General features: G+C 43.9%; 2 protein-coding genes across 2 annotated transcripts in view; both read left to right on the top strand.

Moving 5' to 3' along the window:
* The window catches only part of Agbl4 (AGBL carboxypeptidase 4), a 1,006,503-nt gene that overhangs the window by 780,094 nt on the left and 206,723 nt on the right, over positions 1-19,686 (top strand). The gene's annotated exons all lie outside the window — the stretch shown is intronic.
* The window catches only part of Bend5 (BEN domain containing 5), a 50,754-nt gene that overhangs the window by 14,840 nt on the left and 16,228 nt on the right, over positions 1-19,686 (top strand). The window contains exons 2-3 of the mRNA XM_048351275.1: positions 1,446-1,579; positions 3,254-3,638. Of these exons, the coding sequence (XP_048207232.1) occupies positions 1,446-1,579; positions 3,254-3,638 (519 nt within the window). The remainder of the gene's footprint in view (positions 1-1,445; positions 1,580-3,253; positions 3,639-19,686) is intronic.

The following is a 19,686-nucleotide window of genomic DNA, read 5'->3' as shown; positions in this document are numbered from 1 at the left end:
CACACACACACACACAAACATACATTCTTTTTTTTTTTTTTTTTTTTGCCAGTGCTGGCCCTTGGACTCAGGGCCTGAGCACTGTCCCTGGCTTCTTTTTGCTCAAGGCTAGCACTCTGCCACTTGAGCCACAGTGCCACTTCTGGCCATTTTCTGTATATGCAGTGCTGGGGAATTGAACCCTGGGCTTCATGTATTCGAGGCAAGCACTCTTGCCACTAGGCCATATCCCCAGCCCCTCAAACATACATTTATATCCCCAAATTAAAAAAAATTCTTGGAGACTGGGTTTAACCAGTTTTAGCCACATGCCACAATATACATTGGCCAGCATGCTAGAGAATGCATGGAAAATATATAGTGGGAATTTTCATATAAGAAACAGCCGTATAAGGAATGGAAATTCCCAAAGTCTCATTTCAATCTCAGAACACAAAGTATATTACCGTAAGGGGCCAGGTTCAGAGTGTGTTCACATTTCTCCCTCTAGAGCCTGCTCATTTGAACTTTTACCTCTGACATGTCTAGTGAGACATCTGGGAAGTATATTTTTAAGTCTGTGCAGAAGCAAAATAAAATCCTTAAGTTCTCTGCGGTTGAGCTTAAACAATGAGAAAGTGAGGGAACATAATGTCCCCTTGTGTTTGCATAGCACTTTGCAGTTTTAGCACACTTTAGTGTATGTTGTGAGCACACAGAAGCAGTAGGCTGTGTACCAAAGGCCTGTTTGCCATTCCTGGATCTTGCTCAGATTCACACCTTGCGCAAGCCCCTCCTATGCTCTAGGATTTCATTTTCCTCCTCTGTGAGATAAGAGAGTTGGATCCTTTTCTCACTGAGGTCCATCCAACTTGATCATTCTGAGATTTGATACTACCAAGAAAGCAATAAACATTATTCATTAGTCTGCTTGTAGCTGCCTTCCTTCAGTTTATCTTGCATTCGGCTGTTGGAGAATTCCATGCCCTTCCAATTTCGATCTTACCTCCAGAAGAGCTCTCATCCTTGTACCTGGTACCTTAGCTCCCAGAAACCTATCGCGTTATCCGGGGAATATTGTTGGCTTAGAGAATGCCTTTGTTGTTGAAAGATTCATGTCCCAGTTAACCTCAGACCAGATGGCAAGTCTAGGGGCCATTCAAGTTTTAAGATTCTGGAAATCCATAAAAAGCTCCCCTTTAAGATAGACTCAAGAAAACCCTAAGCAGATTCATCAGATGCTATCTCAAGCCCTCACACAGCCATGCTTTTAGCACACATCCTTGATCTTAGCTGTAGACTGTGCTGTTGCTGGGAATCCCTGCATGTGTGACAGAACAGGACTTGGGTTTATTTGCATTTCCTTTTTAACTGGTTTGGCCTCCGTCATTTCCTAGAACTTAGGTTTGGGGCTTACTGAGCAGTTTGACCCATAATCAACTCTGTTCTCTTGATATGTATTTTAGAAGACAAATCTGACCTTGAAAACAGTGTGATGCAGAAGAAAATAAAAATCCCCAAACTTTCTCTCAGTCACATAGAAGAAGATGGGGAGGTTAAAGATTACGGGGAAGAAGACTTACAGCTTAGACACATCAAGGTAACAAAAACCTTTGCTTTTCTTGGATGTATGTAGGGGAGTTTTCATATTTCCCAAAGCTGAGGAATTCCAGCCTTGCCTCCTGCTACATATAAATGTCCCCTGGTGTCATTGGCCATGATTTTTTTTTTTTAAGGGTGGAGGAGGTTTGGGGAAGGCAAGTGTGTATTCACCTTGCTGGAAGCCCTCATGTATGTTGCACCATCATGCATAGTCCTGTTTGCAGTCTGTGTCATATCATCACTGCTAGGGGCTTAGAATGCTGTGCTTGTCACTGGCTCACAGCTCTGGAGAGGTTTCCACTGAGTCCCATGAATAATGGTTCAACAGCTGTTCATCTTGGGAAGCCCTTTAGTCACCATCAGATTCTCCCAAATTGCAAGGGTAGACTCATTAGGAAGGGATAAAAGCAAGGTACACAGAGATCATTTGCAGGCCCCTGGGTTAGAGAAAATTTTTGCACAAGGTTGCATTTCCTTGCTGTCTGCCCCAATTGGTCTCCTCCAGCCTCTACTTTGGAAACTTGCTGGAAATATCGTCTAGTGTGTTAGCTCGTTTGTGTATGTATATGCAATGGATATCCCAGAAGGAGGAAAAAGGAAGAAAAAGATGGATGACTTCTACCTTGACTCTGATCTGATTTGAGACACAAGGTCAAGGATGTTTAGAATGCATAGGTTCAAAAGCTACATTTGAATTTAATACACAGCATTTGTTGCACTCCTGCCTAGGACCTGGCCCAGTACTAGCCCTTCGGGTCATGGAGATGTGTCCAGTGTGCTCGGGGCTCTTGTAGTATAGTGATACAGACAGATTTCTTGGAGGTCATCACAATTTCAGCTGATACATCCATCTACACTAGAAGACTATCCCAGCAGATAAAATAACATAGGAGATTGTTACCTTACTTAATCTTAGAATTATAAGTTGTTTTGTTTTCCTTTAAAGTCCGCAGTTTAGTTAAGCAATCAAGTTAGGCTTGACTTGACATAAATGTACAGAATCTTGAGTCCACCTTTCCTTAGTGCCCTCAGCACAACTCCTAGCCCTCCATCCCCGGGTGAATAATTTGGTTGTCCTGAAACTCACACTACCTTCAATGGCAGCTTTGTGTACTTGAGATGGAATTTCCTCAGACCCTCAAAGCTGTAACCCCTGTGTTAATTCTCTTCTAAATGAATTTTCCCTGTATATATATGTCTTGCTGAGGGAGAGGTTGGCTGTGGGGTAGGAGCCATGTGCTAGGTGTTGGCTTTGAGTTTCTAATTTGGCTTTGTGGTTTATGCAACTCACCTCCATGCTCCCAAATAGGGCCCTCTCCTCCCACATGTCAGTTTCTTGACCTGTAAAAGTACCTTTCAAACTGAAAATACCTTCCAGTAGCATTCACTGAAGTTTCCAATTGAATCCATATTTTCAACAACTACATATTGGGACCCCCTCTCCCCGCCTTACACACTGGTGGCTGTCCAGGAGTTTTGGGGGTGGGGGACTGGGGAATTTGGAAGGGTGGGTCACGGTCCACGGGGCTTTTGCTAAGTGTCTGTGCAGGTTTCTCCAAGCACTCATGTTCTGTGGTTCTGTGATTCTAGGATTGTCTGGGGAAGTATTGAGCTGCAGACCGAGAAAGTCCCAGCTGCCCTTGCCTGAACTGATTCTCGTTGTCCTACACAGAGACCCGAAGGGCGGAAGCCGAGCGACGTGGCGCACAAGAGCATCGAGGCAGTGGTGGCCCGGCTAGAGAAGCAGAACGGCCTGAGCCTGGGCCACAACAGTTGTCCTGAAGAGGCCTTCGTGGAGGCCTCGCCGGGCACCGAGGACATGGACAGTCTGGAGGACGCTGTGGTGCCCCGGGCTCTCTATGAGGAGCTGTTACGCAACTACCAGCAGCAGCAGGAGGAGATGCGACACCTCCAGCAGGAGCTGGAGCGGACTCGGAGGCAGCTGGTGCAGCAGGCCAAGAAGCTCAAGGAATACGGGGCACTCGTGTCTGAGATGAAGGAGCTCCGCGACCTCAATCGGAGGCTCCAGGATGTGCTGCTCCTGAGGCTTGGCAGCGGTGAGTGCCCCCACTCAGGCCACCAGCCTTCCCACCCATAGGGCTGGCCATGCTCCATGGAGCTCCCCCTCTGAGAGGGCTGAGCAAGAGGCAAGCCAGTGCCCTGGAGCCCAGGGAAGGGAGGAGACAGCTCAGCAGTGCCCTCCCCCCACCCCAAAGAAGAGCTGCTCTCCCCTTGGGGGGATTCTAAATGAAGCACTGGGCACATGGCAGTGGGCTCCTTGGGAAACCCCACCCAGAGGTCAGATATTCATTTCTGCTCATCTTTGCATTCATTCAGCAAGGCTCAATACCTGGGGAGTTTAGGGTTCCTCTCCAAAGAGATCTCAGGTCAATAAAGAGGACTTTGACATAGCCCTGAAAATGTGAGTCACTGTAAGCCAGAAAATGAGAAATGCCACTTGATGTATGCTGTTAAAACGGTTAAGGGATCAGAGTGTGGACGGTTCTGTGTGTCACCGAGGACATGAAGCAAGTGTTAGGAAGGAGCAGGACTTTGAAAGCTGGGCAGTTTTCCTCTTCCCAAAGCAGAGGGTAAGGGCAAGGGCAGCATTAGGAGTATGGAGAGATACCTGGAGCAGGCTGATAACATTTTGAAGTGAGTGATGAGGGCAGATGATGGAAGGCCCTGAAAACTACCAGTCTGGGAAGTTGGGATTTCCCAGTTGGGAAGAAATGGGAAACATTCAAAAAGCGTTTGGGCAACTGGGATTGAGGCTTAAGTGGTAAAGCACCAATCTAGCAAACATGAGACCTCGAGTTCAAAGCTTAGTGTTGCCCCTTTCCCCTCCAAAAACCTTCCAGATGCGGAGGGAGGAATACGGGGACACAATGGAAGAGAGCTCACCTAACACCTGTGAAGCAAGGCTCACTTAGGACTACAAAAGTTAGTATGTAAGTAAATCAGTAAATACAAATAAACAAATAAATAAATGAAAATTTGTGAGCTAGGAGGCACATGACTCTGGGAGACTATAGTAAAGAGATCAAATTTCCTTGGTTTGCTCACAGAAGAATTTAAAAAGCTTTTGTAAGTTTCCCAACCTGATTTTTAACTAACTAGACTTTGAGGTTTTCTCAGCCAAAGTAGTTTAGAAGTGGGAGTGAGAGGGAAACAACCTAGTCACAAAAGCTCCTGAAGAACAACATAATTACCATGTCTTGTGAAAGGCAGAAGCCAACCGGCATTGAAGAGATCACCTCCCACAAGTTCACAGCCTGGCTGGCTTTCCAGGACAATAATTAACCCTGGGTCAGAGTGCTTTACTTGAAAAGGAGAATAAACTAGAACACAGGTTCTTCCTCCAAAACTTCAATGAAGTACTTCTTTTAAGAGAATAGGAGGATTGTGGTTCTAGGACTGCTTAGAAAGATACACAGATTCTAAAAGAGGGAAGCTAGAAGCAGTGGCATGCATCTAGATACTGGCCATTATAAGAAGTCTAAAAGTAGAACAGTTCAGGAATATTCCCAAGTCAAATGTGAGACCTTGTCCTAAAAATAAAGAGCAGAAAGCAGGGGTGAAGTACTACTCAATAATAGAATGCCAGCCTAGCTACTACAAGTCCCTAAGTGCAATTCCAGTACTACTGAAAAAAAAAAAAAGATTTCTGTTAATGTAGATAATATATTTATGTGCAAAGTTCTATTCCTCTTTGGTTTGTTTAGATAATAATTCTGCCTTTCATATTTGCAAGAGCTGTTTGCTTCTTAAACTATGTCCCTTAGGTAGAATCTCAGTAGATCAAGGAACCAGGGAAGAGGTGTTTTCTGGCCTGCTTTGGGAAGAGGAGACATTAGAGTGAGACATACCAGAGTCACTGCAGAAGTGAGGCAGCCATCCATTTTACATGTCACCTGATGCATGGCCTGGTAATTTTCCCACTCCTCCACCTTGCCTGGCCCATTGCCCTGAATCATATAGTCTGTCTGGGTTCACAAGGGATTCGTAGCTTCAAAAGTTATCGAAGTTCTCTATTGAGATAAACCTTCAAAGAAGAACCATAACTGTAAAAAAAAATTAAAGCTACATTGGGTGTTGGAGTGGGGGGCGGAGAATGAGAAGACATCAGAAATTTTCAGGAAGAAAAAAAATGTTCCTAATCTTCAAATGACTAATTTTCATTTTCACTGTTCTGAGCATGTGTGACTTTTAAAAAATTCCTTGGTGGGGGGTGTGGGGGGAGCCCACTCCCAGTGGAACCTCTCCACACCATCACTTCAAAGCTACCTGCTTTGCATGTTCAGAGCTGTGGAAACTCCAGAAACCACTCTGTTCTTACAAAATAAGACACTGCATTTTATCAATGCCCTCCTCTTTTCATCTTGAGACGAACTTGGTCATAGCCATAGAACCAAGCCATAGGTCCTTGACCTTTCTAGGCTTTTCCATCTCACAGGCCTCAAAAGCCATCATAGGGCCAGTGGCTAGCTCTTTTCTCATTGGTGACATGGTTGTCTTCACAGTGTGATGGACTCAACCCACAGGCATGTATGGAGCACCCACCAGGTTGCAGAAGCTTGTGCTCTGTAGGCAGTAACCATCCTAGAAATCATCGACTTATTGTCTCTGACCTGTGAAATCCTAAAGTCTATCAATTTAAGTCATATTGATTGGGGAATGGCAATATGTCAAGTTCTAAGACAAACCCACAAGAGTCTTCATGATAAAAGTGTATAAGAGAGGGGGTTGTATATTTTAATGGAAAGAGTCACCTTTGGAACCAAGCAGCCCTGCATTAAAATCCCAGTTCCCCTACTCTAACACCGTGGCTTTAGAAGCCTTTGTTTCTTCCTTCCCCTTCCCTTTATACTATCACAAATACTTACTGTCTCCTGCTGTGGACTAGGCATTTTGCCCAGTGCTAAGTGAGGGTTCAGTAGATTTGGAATATAGCCTTTGCCCTTTGCCCTGGAAGAGCTCAGAGACTGGTGGAGGAGACAGATAGTGAAACAACCGAAGACAGCCTAGTGCATAAATAAATGCCTCATGGGACAAAATATAGAAAGTTATAGGAAAGCAGAGGGAGGATATCTACCATGTTTGGACATCAGGGAAGAAAAGCCTCCTAAAGGAAAAGGTATCTGGACTAAAGCCAGAAGGAGTAAGCATGGGAGGAGGAGGAGCAGCCCAGGTAGCCAGTCTGCCCTGATCCTTGGTGCTCTCATCTATAGTTTTGCTAAGCATGCAACTTAGTGGTGCTTAGCTCTGTTGGTGCTCAATTACTGCTAGATAAGCTAAGGTAATGTCTGGTTTGGCTAGTCCCCCGAACCAATAAATGTCCTTGGGTTCACTGACTTCTCTGCCCCTCAGCATCTTCTTTGACAATAGAACATTAGGGAGATATGTATGTGTATGTGTATACATATATAATATATATGTATTATATATATGTATTATATATTAGTTTATTGCTTCTCTCAACCAACCTTTGCTAAATACCTTCTAAGCCCGAAATTTAGGGCAATAGAAAAATATAAAATAAAGGCATTGAAAACAGACAAAAGGTAGAAATGAGGTGAACTTAGAAATATGTGATTAAAATATGGGGTAGCCAGGTGCCAGTGGCTCATGCCTGTAATCCTAGCTACTGAGGAGTCTGAGATCTGAGGATCTTGGTTTGGAGGCAGCCCAGGTAGACAAATCTAAGGGACTGCTACTGCCAACTCACCAGCAAAAAAATTGAAAGTGGGAGTGTAGCTTGAGTGGAAGAGTACCAGCCTTGAGCAAATAAGCTAGGGAGAAGGCGAGGCCCTGAGTTTAAAACCCCCCTCAGTACTGGCACAAAAATAAAACAAAAAAAATAAGCAAAAGAAGCAGGAAAAGGACTAGCAGTCTCAGATGGCACTGTCTCTTGGAGAGGCTGTGACATGATACTAGGGTAATAGCTTCTGATCCATCAACACCACTAGAAAACAGCCAAAAAGTAAGAAACTCCTGACTCTACATGCCATCCATGGCACACAGTCTAGCTTGGTCTTGATTTGAGGTCTTGGCTTGCTATGCTTCCCCCCTCCAGCTTGGCTTGACCGCTCAGCTTAGAGGCCTCACTTACTTTTTTACTAAGGGGCCAAACTCTAGGTCCTTTGTTCAACTTGGGTTCTAGATCATTGACAAGTAGATTCTGAAACCAGATCAGGACATGCTCAGTGGTTAATGGAACTCTAGCATTGAAGAATCTTTGCTGACTAGAGCAGTGGGCTCCTTCCTGCAGGTGATAGATGAGAAGAGGCTGGAAGAAAAGCCCAGGGACAGAGGGGGCAGGACCTGCAGCTGCCAAGAGTTGAAATGGATACACCGAAGAAGGGGAGTACAGAGAAGCATTCCTGGGTGGTTTACATCTTCATATGTGCATTTATACTCATCCTTTCAAAAGTTATCTCTCCTAATGTTAGAAGATATATTTATCAGGAAAGATTCGCTACAACATGAAGTCCTGGAGCTGTGAAAGAACCTAGAGAGGGCCATGGCTTTTCATTCATTCTGCTAGTGAAAAGACAAGCCCAGAAAGTATCGTTGGCTCTTTCCACAGGTTCTCCCAACTGACCGAGTTTCTCTCAAACCTCCACCCCACACGGCGGTCTTTATTTAGCCCTTAGGCTTTTCACCAATGAGGGGTAACTCCACAGCCCTTCAAAAACTCATATCTTTGTAAGACAGAAGCTTCCTTTTTGATGATCTCAGCTTTGGAAAGAGCCCTTTGTGATTGGACAGAAACTCATGCTTAGCACTTGGGACAGTGTCAAAATCCAATGGAAAAATACAAGTAGAATTTAGCCTTATGACTAGCATAGTATAAATGTTTAATAAATACCAGTCCTCTTCCTTTTCTTCCCTTTCTGCCCACTTTTCCCCTAAAGAAACAAATGCCAGCTGGGTACCAGTGGCTCATGCCTATAATTTTAGCTATTCAGGAGGCTGGGATCTGAAGATCACAGTTCAAAGCTAGCCCAGACAAGAAAGTCCATGAGACTGTTATCTCCAATTAATCACCAAAAACTGTAAGTGGATCTGTGGCTCAAGTGGTAGAGCACCAGCCTTGAGTGGAAAAAAGTTAAGGGACAGAGCCTAGACCCTTAGTTCAAGCCCCAGTACTGGCACAAAAAAGAGGGGGAGGCAAATGACAGCGATGCCAAAAGCATGGTGATATTCTAATTTACAAGTTGCAGACTTATTTTTATATTCATATTTTCATTCATTCTCTTTTCTTCATTCTCTTTTCTTGGCACACCAACATAGGGTTAGATACTAGAATGTAGAAATAAGTAAGAAAGAATCCTTTTTTAAAAAAAATATTCACAAGCTAGAGGATTAGAGTGTTCTTAACTAGGAGAGTAAGGGAAGCAAGGGAACTAGTACAGATCCAGCAGGAAGGGCAAGCTTCTACCTGTAAGAGTGGAGTAAGCCAGGGTCTGACTCTTTTCTCAGCTACCATGTTCCCAGTGCTTAGCAAGCACAGACCAAAGCTTAGGAATCATCCTCATCTTTGTTGTTGGTTGTTTTTTGGTTTTTTGGTTTTTTTTTGAATACCAAATACCCTTTAGCTAGTGTCATTCATTTTGTGGAAAGTCAGATAACATAATTTCAAGTAAGGCTCTAAGAAGCTCTGTGAGGATTGGAGAGGAGTAGGCATAATCCTTGCCTTCAGGATGCACCCAGGTCTAATGGAGGCATAAGCCTGGACACAGCTTGATACCAGGCAGAAGAAAATCAGCACTGGGATTTCCAGAGGGAGGCAGGTGATTGTAGATGTTGTATGTACTTTGTCAAGGAATGTAGGCAGAAATGATGAATTCTGATCAGAAGAAGCATAGATAATAAGAATAATAACAGTAATTTGCATGTGCTTGGTATTTGATAGGTTGCAAAGCACCTTGACATTTTTATCTCATTGGACTATTTCAGCAGCCTCATTGCAAGGCCAGGTAGGGATTATTATCACCATTTGAGAGAAGACAGTGTGAAAAAGAAGAGATAATGCCCCTGTTGGCTAGATCATAAGCTGTTTGAAATGTTTGATGGAGAAAGCTGTTACGGCCTGTATATCTGTCCTGGCTCTTCAGAGCCAGATTGTTAACACCCCTGTAACCCTCTGCTTTTATGCCTGTGTTCTGTCCAAGGTCTGTTAAAATACCAGCTTTGATCTTTTAAAATCCTTTGTGGTCCAAGCTGGCTTCTTTAAACCCAGGTCTCTGATGGCGCCTTAGAAAAGACAGCTAATGTCAGCCAAATGCTGCCTGTTGATTTCTGTCTGTGCTGGAAGCAATCTGGTCTTTGGCAATGAATATTATTTGGGTTTGAATCTCAACTCTATTAATTCATTACCTGTGTAGTTTTTTTTGTTGTTGTTGTTGTTTTTTTTTTTTTTGTTGTTGTTGTTGTTTTTTTGCCAGACCTGGGCCTTGGACTCAGGGCCTGAGCACTGTCCCTGGCTTCTTTTTGCTCAAGGCTAGCACTCCGCCACTTGAGCCACAGCACCACTTCTGGCTGTTTTCTGTATATGTGGTGCTGGGGAATTGAAACCAGGGTTTCATGTAGAGGAGACAAGCACTCTTGCCACTAGGCCATATCCCCAGCTCCACCTGTGTAGTTTTAACACAATGATTTATCTCCATTTTCCGTGTGTTTTCTTCTCTGTAAACAAGGTATCTCAAAGCCTACTACATTAGGCAGGAGAGTCGGCACCGACCCAGAGGTCAGAAATACTGGGATTTTGCACTTTTGCCTTTTCATGTTCTAATTTAGTTACCTTGGACAACTATCTTTGCTTCAAATGTCTTAGTTTCCTTTATCTGTAAGCAGAGTGGACGATGGTACCAACCACTATAGTTCTACCATTTTGAAATGGGGTAAATCAGCACATGGAGTAAGCATGGCTGTCTAGACACGGGCCCATCTGCTCAGTATGTCCCATGGTGCTATGGAGGGTTACTTGTGGATGTATCTACAATGCTTGACATATACACATGTGATTTTCTGGCTCATCTTAAGATCTTTGCTTAACCCCTAAGGACTCCTAGAGATTTTTCTACTTCATCTTGTAAGTCCTCAGAAGTCATATTAGAGTAGCCTAGTTTATGATTGTGTCTGTGGTTTTTAGAGTTTTCTCTCTCTCAGTTTTCTACTTTTCCACCCTCAATCCTTTAAAAAATATTTTATTATGTTTAAATAGTTGTACAAAGGAGTTGCTATTTCAACAAAAGAATTTATGAATACAGTGTATCTTGATCAATGGCACCCCTTTTAACATCCTTCCCAGCCCAGAATTCTCTCACTTACCCGCAGTTTTTATATATAAGGCACCTTGATATGTGTCATCCCTTCAACATTTATATCTCCCTTGGTCTACCTTTTCCCTTGTTTTTCTTAATTATGTGGTATATACAATTACTTCTTGAGTGCATCCCCCCCTTCTCCCCTTCATTCATGTCCCCATCTCCCCTTGTCCCCCAACCCCCTCTTGCAAGTACCCATTTCCTGGCAATTATTTTGTTGGGCTTTGACTTGGTCTTTCTAAAGAATTGTACTATTTGAGCCACCTCCATTTCTTGACGATTCCTTTTGACCCTATCTAGTCTACCAGGCATCACCAGTTATAGCTCAATTTCCTCTTTGCCTCCTTCTGAGGCCTGTTTATCTCAGTCTTTTTCCATTTCTTTCAGCCTCCAGTTCATTCTCTTCAATGAGCAGGAACACTAAAAGAACTTGGGCTCTGAGAGAGGGCTGAAGAGGATGGGAAGGAGACATTTCTAGTAAGGTGTTCATGTCCCCATTGTACAGATGAGGGCCAGAGATCTCAATTTGCCTGTTAACTCAGTTAGATTAATTCCAAAACCTACTGGGCATTCTGTCCTCTCCACGTGAATGCCAAGAGGAAAGTAAATAGTGAGAACTAGAAAGTTTATCTGAAAGAGACTGATTATATTCTACTTTGAAGGACTTTCATGCACTGTTTACCAAATCAGAATTAGTCACAGTTCGTCCCAGATTATTTTAAAAGTTACTTTTAGAGTTCCAAATATTTTAGGACCCTTTGCCTTTTTCTCTAGAGTCTTATTTTCCTAGGGACATTGAAGATGGGGATAAGGCACATCTTTGTTAAACTATTCAAATAACTAGGACATCCAGGGGAATTTCTGTGATTAGCTTTCTATATTGCCTTGTTACAGGGTTGTTTTCTACTAGAATTGACAGTTAGGAAATGCAAGTGAGAAAGGGTTCATTATAGACAACTGGCTGGCCTTTTTAAGTATCTGCCGAGGGCCAGACACTCAGAGCTTTTGATACATAAAACCATCCCAGTCCTAGATAGGCTCATCAGATGAAGAAACAGGCTCAGAGAGATTTAATAACTTGCCTGAGGCTGCACACCCAGGAAATGGTAGAAACAGGCTTCAGGTTGAGACTTGACTTTCTCCCCTCTTCTGCCTGCCTCACGATTAGATTTCCTTTAGGTACATGTGGGCTATAAGACCCTTGAACCATCAGATAGGTGTTTTTTGCTTAATTGAAACATCCACTATTTCTTCATAGTTTCTGCCTTTCTAGGCTTCATGACCTGCATGATACCAACCAGAAAATTCCGAGAGTTCTCATAGAAATTATCTCTAGAGAAAACCCATTCTAACCTTTAACTCTCATTGTAGGTTGGAAAAGTGAAGCTCAGAGAGGAAAAATTTACATGTCTGAGCCATATATAATCTAAATATAGGGTGGATTTTTTTTTTTGCTACTGTTGCTGCTTTTGTCAGTCATGGGACTTGAACTCTGGGCCTGGGCACTGTTCCTTAGCAGTTCAGCTCAAGGCTAGTGCTCTACCACTTGAGCCACAGTGCTACCTCCAGTTTCCTGGTGATTAATTGGGGATAAGCGTCACACAGACTTTCCTACCTGGGCTGGCTTTGAACTGCAATCCTCAGATCTCAGCCTCCTGAATAGGTAGGATTACAGGGCCAGTGGCTGGCCACACCCCTCCCTTGCTGAACCAGAGAACTGAGTTTGGGAGGAGGTCATTCCCAATGACAGTTTAGTCACTTAGCCCAGCCTTCTGCTCAGGACAAGAAGACCTCTATAACCTCCCTGCCAACAGATCCCCTGACATCCTGCAAAATCCCCTTGGAGTTGAAAGCTTACTTCCTGCTTTCCAGCATTCCTACCCCCTTATAGGACAACTCTGACCATAGGGAAATGTTCCTCTGGTCCCATGCCCTTTGCTGGGCACAGGGGGGTGAAATAGCTAAGAACTCACAGTCATAAAAAATAGAAATCTTCTCAACAATTGGACAGCAGTGTGTCTTACTTTGCCCCGATCCCATCATGTTGGGAGAGGATAGAGAAGAGGACTCCATAGCTGGGGTGAGGGTGCTGGAGATGGCTTCACAAGGCCACAAATTTAGGAATTTAGTTGTATTTATGCTATTAATGAGGAAGTAAATGCCATCTCCGACAGTAGGAGCCTGAGCAAAGATTTAGAGTTTTGTGAGTGAGGCTGGCTTCTTCAGGGAACTGAAAGTAATTTGTGGCTCAACTGCACAGTGAAGACGTGAGGAGAGAGAGGTGAGGCTGCAGAGGTGAGCATGGGCAGGTGGTTCACAGAGCCCTACCCCCCCCCAAAAAAAAACCACACACACACACACACACACTGGAATAACCAACCTCAGGTATAGTCCTCAGCCCCTAAGTTTCTATTTCCCTTTGATCTACAAATCATTCTACAACCATTTAGCCAAGATGAATTCTCTATAGTCCCTACTCTGGAAGGCTCACGGCCTCAGGGAAACACCAGCCAAGGCTAAGATGCTGAACTGATTTGATGGGGAGGCATTAGCCATGTGGCTGCATTCTGATGACCCTCAGAGAGACCCTGTCCTCTGGTGCTCACTGGTGCCCATACCACTGACTCCCATTACAGCCCTGCAACCCAGCTGTTTCCAGTCTAGGAACAAAGGCAATTTCACATGTGTTGGATATATTGCTTCTCTGGCAGGACAAACCCATGCTGTTCGGTGCACACTTTGCCTTTGGATGCTGCCAGGGCATCTACAGGTGGAGAACCAACCCAAACTTGCCTGCCAGCAGCTGGTCAGGAAATGGGCTCTGAGCTCCCATAGTGAAATCAGTTGTGATGAAGCCACGCCCTCACCCCTTCTCAACTGTGGAGTTCCTCACAGACCCTCTAGGAAGGTCAGGGTCCCACTGTGTAAGCCTTAGGTAGAAGGTTCGTGCATCTCTGCAAAGTATGGTTAGCTGAGGTGGCACATGGGGTGGGAGGAAGAAAGCTTTGCTGAGTACTCGTCACTGTGTGACTTTTGGCAAGTTGCCTTACATTGTTGAGCCTCTACAGAGATAATGTGACCCATTTTGCTGGACTGTTATGTGGATTAACTTCTCTCACTCAACACATATTTAATGAGTGTCTGAGATGTGCTGAGACATGGGTCTAGATGCTGAGGACATAGCAGTGAACAAGGCAGTGGCCACCTTGTCTTCTCCTTGGCACTTCTGTACTAGTCAGAGACATATTAAGCAAAGAGACTTGTGAAAAATGAGACCAAAAGCACTACAGAGATTTTTTTTTAAAGAAGAAACAAAGAGAGACTTTAAAGATATTTCATAAAGAAGACATTCAGCAGGTGTCAGTCACTTGTTCTTTTAAACAGATCATAGCAACAGACATTTACAAATCCTTGAAGTAGGTAGCAAACGTTGACATCCTTCTCCCAGATGATGGATCTAGGTCTGCTTCTACAATCCCTTCTGCAGCTCTCTGAAGTCCACCCCTGCTCTGCTGCTCTCTAGTTCAGAGACCCCGAGGAAGCAGATGTACTGTGGAGGCCACTAAGTTAGGATTACTTCTGTTTCCATTGAGCCTTCATTCACAAAAAGCACTGGGATAAGGACCTAAAGCTGCCACTTTCACTGATCATAGCCCAAGAGTCCACTCACTTATTAGAGCTCCATTAAGAGCTCAGCTTTCTGTGCCTTCCAGCAGGGATTTCTCTCCTCCTCTCCCTCCCTCCTTCCCTCCCCCTCTCTCCCCCATCCCAACCCTTCTGTGCAGACTGTCACACGGTTCACATTGTCACTGGTTAGGGGTCCTGAATTCCCTGCCATTTGCTTCTCTGTAGAAGATAGCTACCCCACCCTAAGACTTCACATCCAATAAGCCCTGGCCCATTCTCCAGCTCAAGCACAGGTTTGTGACCATGCTTCTGCAGGCTTCTTAGTCTCCAGTATAGTTGCTTTTGTTCCAATATCTTCATCCTGATCCTTGCAGTCATAACAATCTGTCAGCTGTCTCTTTCTGCTACTGGTCTATGAATCGCTCGAGACCACCTAACCCAGGGCTGGCACTTGGTAGGTAAATAGTAGGTTCTCACTGAAGGAATGAGACCAGCTATGTCTCTGCCATCATAGGAGCTAAGTAGGATATACATAAATACAATAGCAGCTGGACATGGTCTAGATATTCTTTGAGGTATGATAAGGTCTACAAGGTCAGTCTCCCTACTTCCATCTGCTTCCTCTACTCTAGGTTATTTCCTCATTTCTTCCTAATGCTCTTGTATCACCTTCATTGTCACCTTCCTGTTCCTATGTTCCAATTCCTTTCAAGAAAGCAAAATCATCTTTATTCTGCTAAATCTAGAATGCTACTGTGCCACAGTAGGTGTTCTGTCTACACTTAAGAATTTTTATTTGGTTCACATTGCATTTATGAAGAAACTAGAATTTTGGCTGGGAATATGGCCTAGTGGCAAGAGTGCTTGACTTGTATACATGAAGATCTGGGTTCGATTCCACAGCAACATATATATAGAAAATGGCCAGAAGTGGCACTGTGGCTCAGGTGGCAGAGTGCTGGCCTTGAGCAAAAAGAAGCCAGGGACAGTGCTCAGGCCCTGAGTCCAAGGCCCAGGACTGGCAAAAAAAAAAAAAGAAAGAAACTAGAATTTTATAGTTATAGAAAACCTCTATGAACTTTAAGGAGTAATTAGAATTCAATTCGTTTTTAATATCTATCATAGCCAGGTGCAAGTGGCTCACACCTGCAATCCTAGCTACTCAGGAAGCTGAGATCTAAGAATGACAGTTCAAACCCAGTCTAGACAGGAAAGTTTGTGAGATTCTTATCTTCAAGTAGCCATTAAAAGCCAGAAATAGAGCTGTGGCTCAAGTGGTAAAGTACCAGTCTTGAATGAAAAAAATTAAGTGACAGTGTCCAGACCCTGAATTCAAGCCACAGTAATGGCACACATATACATGTACACACACCCACACAACACCCCCCCACACACATGCACACATACACACACACAACACCCCCCACGCACATGCACACACATACACACACACACACACACACACACACACGTAATCTCCTAAGCACTAATGGCTCATACCTATAATCCTATGAGATCCTGAAGGCTGAGGTTCAAAGCCAGTCTGAGCAAAAATGTCTGAGAGTCTCCATCTTCAAAATAACCAGAAAAAAGCCAGAGTGATGATGTGGCTCAAGTAGTAGAGCCCTAGCCAAGAAAACAAAGCCAAGCAAATATGAGGCCGAAAAAAGGAAGGGAGGAAAGAAGGAAAGGAAGTAGGGAGGGAGGGAGGGAGGGAGGGTAGGTAGGAAAAAAGGAAGGAAAGAAACCATGGGAAAGGAAGGAAGGAAAGAAAGGTGGAAGGGCTTATATATATATATGCACATATATGCATATATACACATATATACACACACATATATATGCATATATACATATATATTGTGACCTTTTCTTTCAAATATAATCAGACCTAATAGCCAAAAAACTTGTGCTTTGAAGAGTGATTTCTAACCCCCCTGGAAGTCACAGAAATAGTAACATTTTGGAAAGCCTTTCAGAAAGAACTGCATTAGTCAACTTAATATAAAACAAGATTAGAGAATAGTATCGCTTTGTTTTGCCAACCAATATAAAGCACCTGACTCTGTGACATGATGCACATTTTGTGGGAGAAGTCACTAAACTTTAAAGAGGTAAAAGACCTAACGCAACCAAGATGTTTTTCTCTCCATTGCTACGTATCAGATTACAGCCATTTGTGTATCTTGTAAGAGTGGCCTCCATGTTCAAATCTGAACTTCTCCAGAAGTAGCACATACAGGTACTGTATTTCTCCCTGAATCCCAGAGCCTCTTAGAGAGCTTAGGTCTTGGTGAGCAGTCAGAGATTTTGTGCTGAACAGGCTCATGAATGATTGAAGGGAAAGACAAGCTCTGCCTTTCATATTCTTTAAAAGCTTCCCCTATACTCAGCTGAAAGGTTTCTCTCCCTGGAAGGTGTATTTTCCCCAAAATAAACCTCAAGTGTATGTCAATACCAGAATGCAAGTGGATCAAAAGGCCTTTCTTTTTTGTTCCTACTCTACCCACAAAGTGAAAAAAAAAAATTCCTTTGTTACCTAAAATATCTCTGCCAGATCTTACAATGTTGTCTCTTAACGCAAGTGCTTATTATTGTGGCTAATTTGGTCACATGTGTTTGAGGGAGAACAATGCCTTAGAAAATTTTAAAAGCAAAACAGCAATCTGAAGCATTTGTTGTAATGAGATGTAAATTGCCAACATTGGGAGTGGAGCAGACTGAAATTTGCAATGAAGTGATTCCCTCCCCCTCTTAAATTAAAACCACTAGAGGCCTTCCCTCTCCTCCCCCAAAGAAACCACATGTTTTTCTCCCTTTTCTTTCTGATTCTACAACACTGTGCTTTATTTACTGGTTCATTCCTTTCTTCATCTGCCATTTTCTGAGCCTCTGTCTTGTGCCTGCCAGTGTCCTGGGCAATTCTAGAGACATTGGCAGCTTGTACAGTGGCTCTTGGTAGCCCTCCTTGTCAAATAAGAAAGCTAAGGTACAGCGAGGTGAAGTGACTTTGCTGATGTCCCTTTCAAGATGTGCTGCTGACTGTTTTTTTTCTTACTATCACCCTTCCTGAAGCTTAGGTACCAGGTACCTTCTGCAGTACCGTGCTCTCAGGGGAGGTAGCTGTTACCCACAGACCCCAGGGGTTGAATGATTCTGACTGAGGATGTTAGGAAATATCCTACCTAGAGAGCCAGAGATCCTAGTAAGTAGTATCAATGTTTGACAAGCTCCCTGAGGCCAGCATGAGCACACAGGAGATGAGCTGGGTATGGATTGCCAGGCCCTGCTCTGTGCCAGGCTTCTGCTAGGTACTGGGGGTAAGAGCAGACCAGCAGCGGCCTGGCTCACAGAGCCCACAGTTTTGCCTAGATGAAAGCAAGCACATGAGTATGATGTATGTAAGGGAATGGACAGTGGAGGGTATTTCCCAAGCACCCACTTGGTGCCAGACTCTCAAGAATTCACATTCACATGTCATTTGTAATCCTGCCAAGTTGCTTGTTCCTATTCTCCATTGAGTTAAGGCTAGAAGGTCAGAGAGGTTAAGTAATTACTTAATTATAAATCATGGCCCATAAGATAGAAGGTACTTCCTGTGCCCCGGTCTCTTGACATAAAAAGACACAACCCCTGTGTGCCCCCAGCTTCATCACCTGTGGTAGAGACAGAAAAATAAGGGAGGGCACCAGATGTAGCTGTTAAGAGTGGCCGTGAGGAGCAAGGAGAATCCAAACCCCGAAGGAGGATCAAATCCCACAACAACTGAAAACCCAGTGTTTACACCCCAGTGGCTTCAAGTCCCAAACCAACAGGTGATGAAATTACCTACTGCCTTTGAGGGGACAGGGAAGCCTAATGGAGGAGGGGGCATTTGATTCAGGCCTTCAGTCACTGGTGGATTTTGACAGGTGAAATGGGTAAAGGCACAAATACAGTATAGAAGTCCAAGAAGAATGTGTGTGTGCGTGCATGCGTGCGTGTGTGTGTGTGTGTGTGTGTGTTGTGTAAACAGCTGTCTGGACACTTTGACTCGATAGGAGTCTCTGATGATGGGGGTCCTTTGCATGTATTTCTACTTGCAGTGTGGAGGCAGGGTTCTATGTGTGTAACTGCAACCATTTGAACTGTCCATCTTCCTCATTAGCTGCTTCTGATTTTTACTTAGTCTTGATATCTACTTCTCAGGCAACAAGAAAGGTCACAGACATTCTGATTCACCCACACTCTCCCATACCTCTTCCCTTAAGCACCCTTTCTTAGCAGCAGGCCTTTACTGCAGAGTTGTTGCCCAAGCTCATTAAAGAACTTCCAGTTCTCTCTCCTTTTTCATGTCATGTAGAATATACTATGAACCTACGAGTGCCAAGCACTGGGCTACCACCCCCACCCCATCCCCAGGCTCTAAGATTACAAAGAGAGTAAAACATTGCTCTTGAAGAACTTAGTAACAAACAAACAAAAAGACCTTTACAATCTAATACTGAAAACAGACAGATAAGTGGATGGTTGCAATCAGTTTCCAATTTGCAATGTAGAGACCCTTACCTGGGACCAACCTGAATATGGGTTGGGAAGTCAGCCTCGAAACTCAGACATCATCAGTACAACCCCAGCAAAGGGAGGAGTAAGATGTGAGCCCTAGAGTGAGAAGTGGCCAGTTCTTCTGGGCCATCAGGAGGCTCTGGTGAGGGACTTGATTTTGAGGATAGTACAGAATATAAGCAAGAAAGGACAAGTTCAAGGACAAGATCTCTTTGGCAGCCATTCTAGAGAAGAAGAGGAGAGAGTCAGATGAAAGTCATAGCTAGAATGGACTCCTTCTTTTGTCCAAAGCCTTCCTTCATGAAAGGGGAAGAAAACTTTAGAGGAGGGACATGATCTTGCCAAAGATAAGCCAGAAGCCGGTGGCTGTATGGCTTTTCCCTACTTATCCTCTTTTCCAGTTACTGAATATGAGAGCAGGAGGAAGCTACCAGTACCAACTGAGCCGGTGCTTTAGAGGAAACAGAAGTAATTACCTTCTTCCAGATCAAGTGTCCCATTTGTTTGTGGCTCAGAGATTCGACCTGACATCACGTACAGAGAAGAGAAACCTGGATATCTGCTTCTGAAACCTTAGAATGAGTCATTCATTGTTGCCGTT

Source organism: Perognathus longimembris, chromosome 7 (genome assembly GCF_023159225.1).
Source record: "Perognathus longimembris pacificus isolate PPM17 chromosome 7, ASM2315922v1, whole genome shotgun sequence".
Taxonomy (NCBI): Eukaryota; Metazoa; Chordata; class Mammalia; order Rodentia; family Heteromyidae; genus Perognathus; species Perognathus longimembris.
The sequence above is the reverse complement of the archived record's forward strand: the minus strand, read 5'-3'. Positions and strand labels throughout refer to the sequence as shown.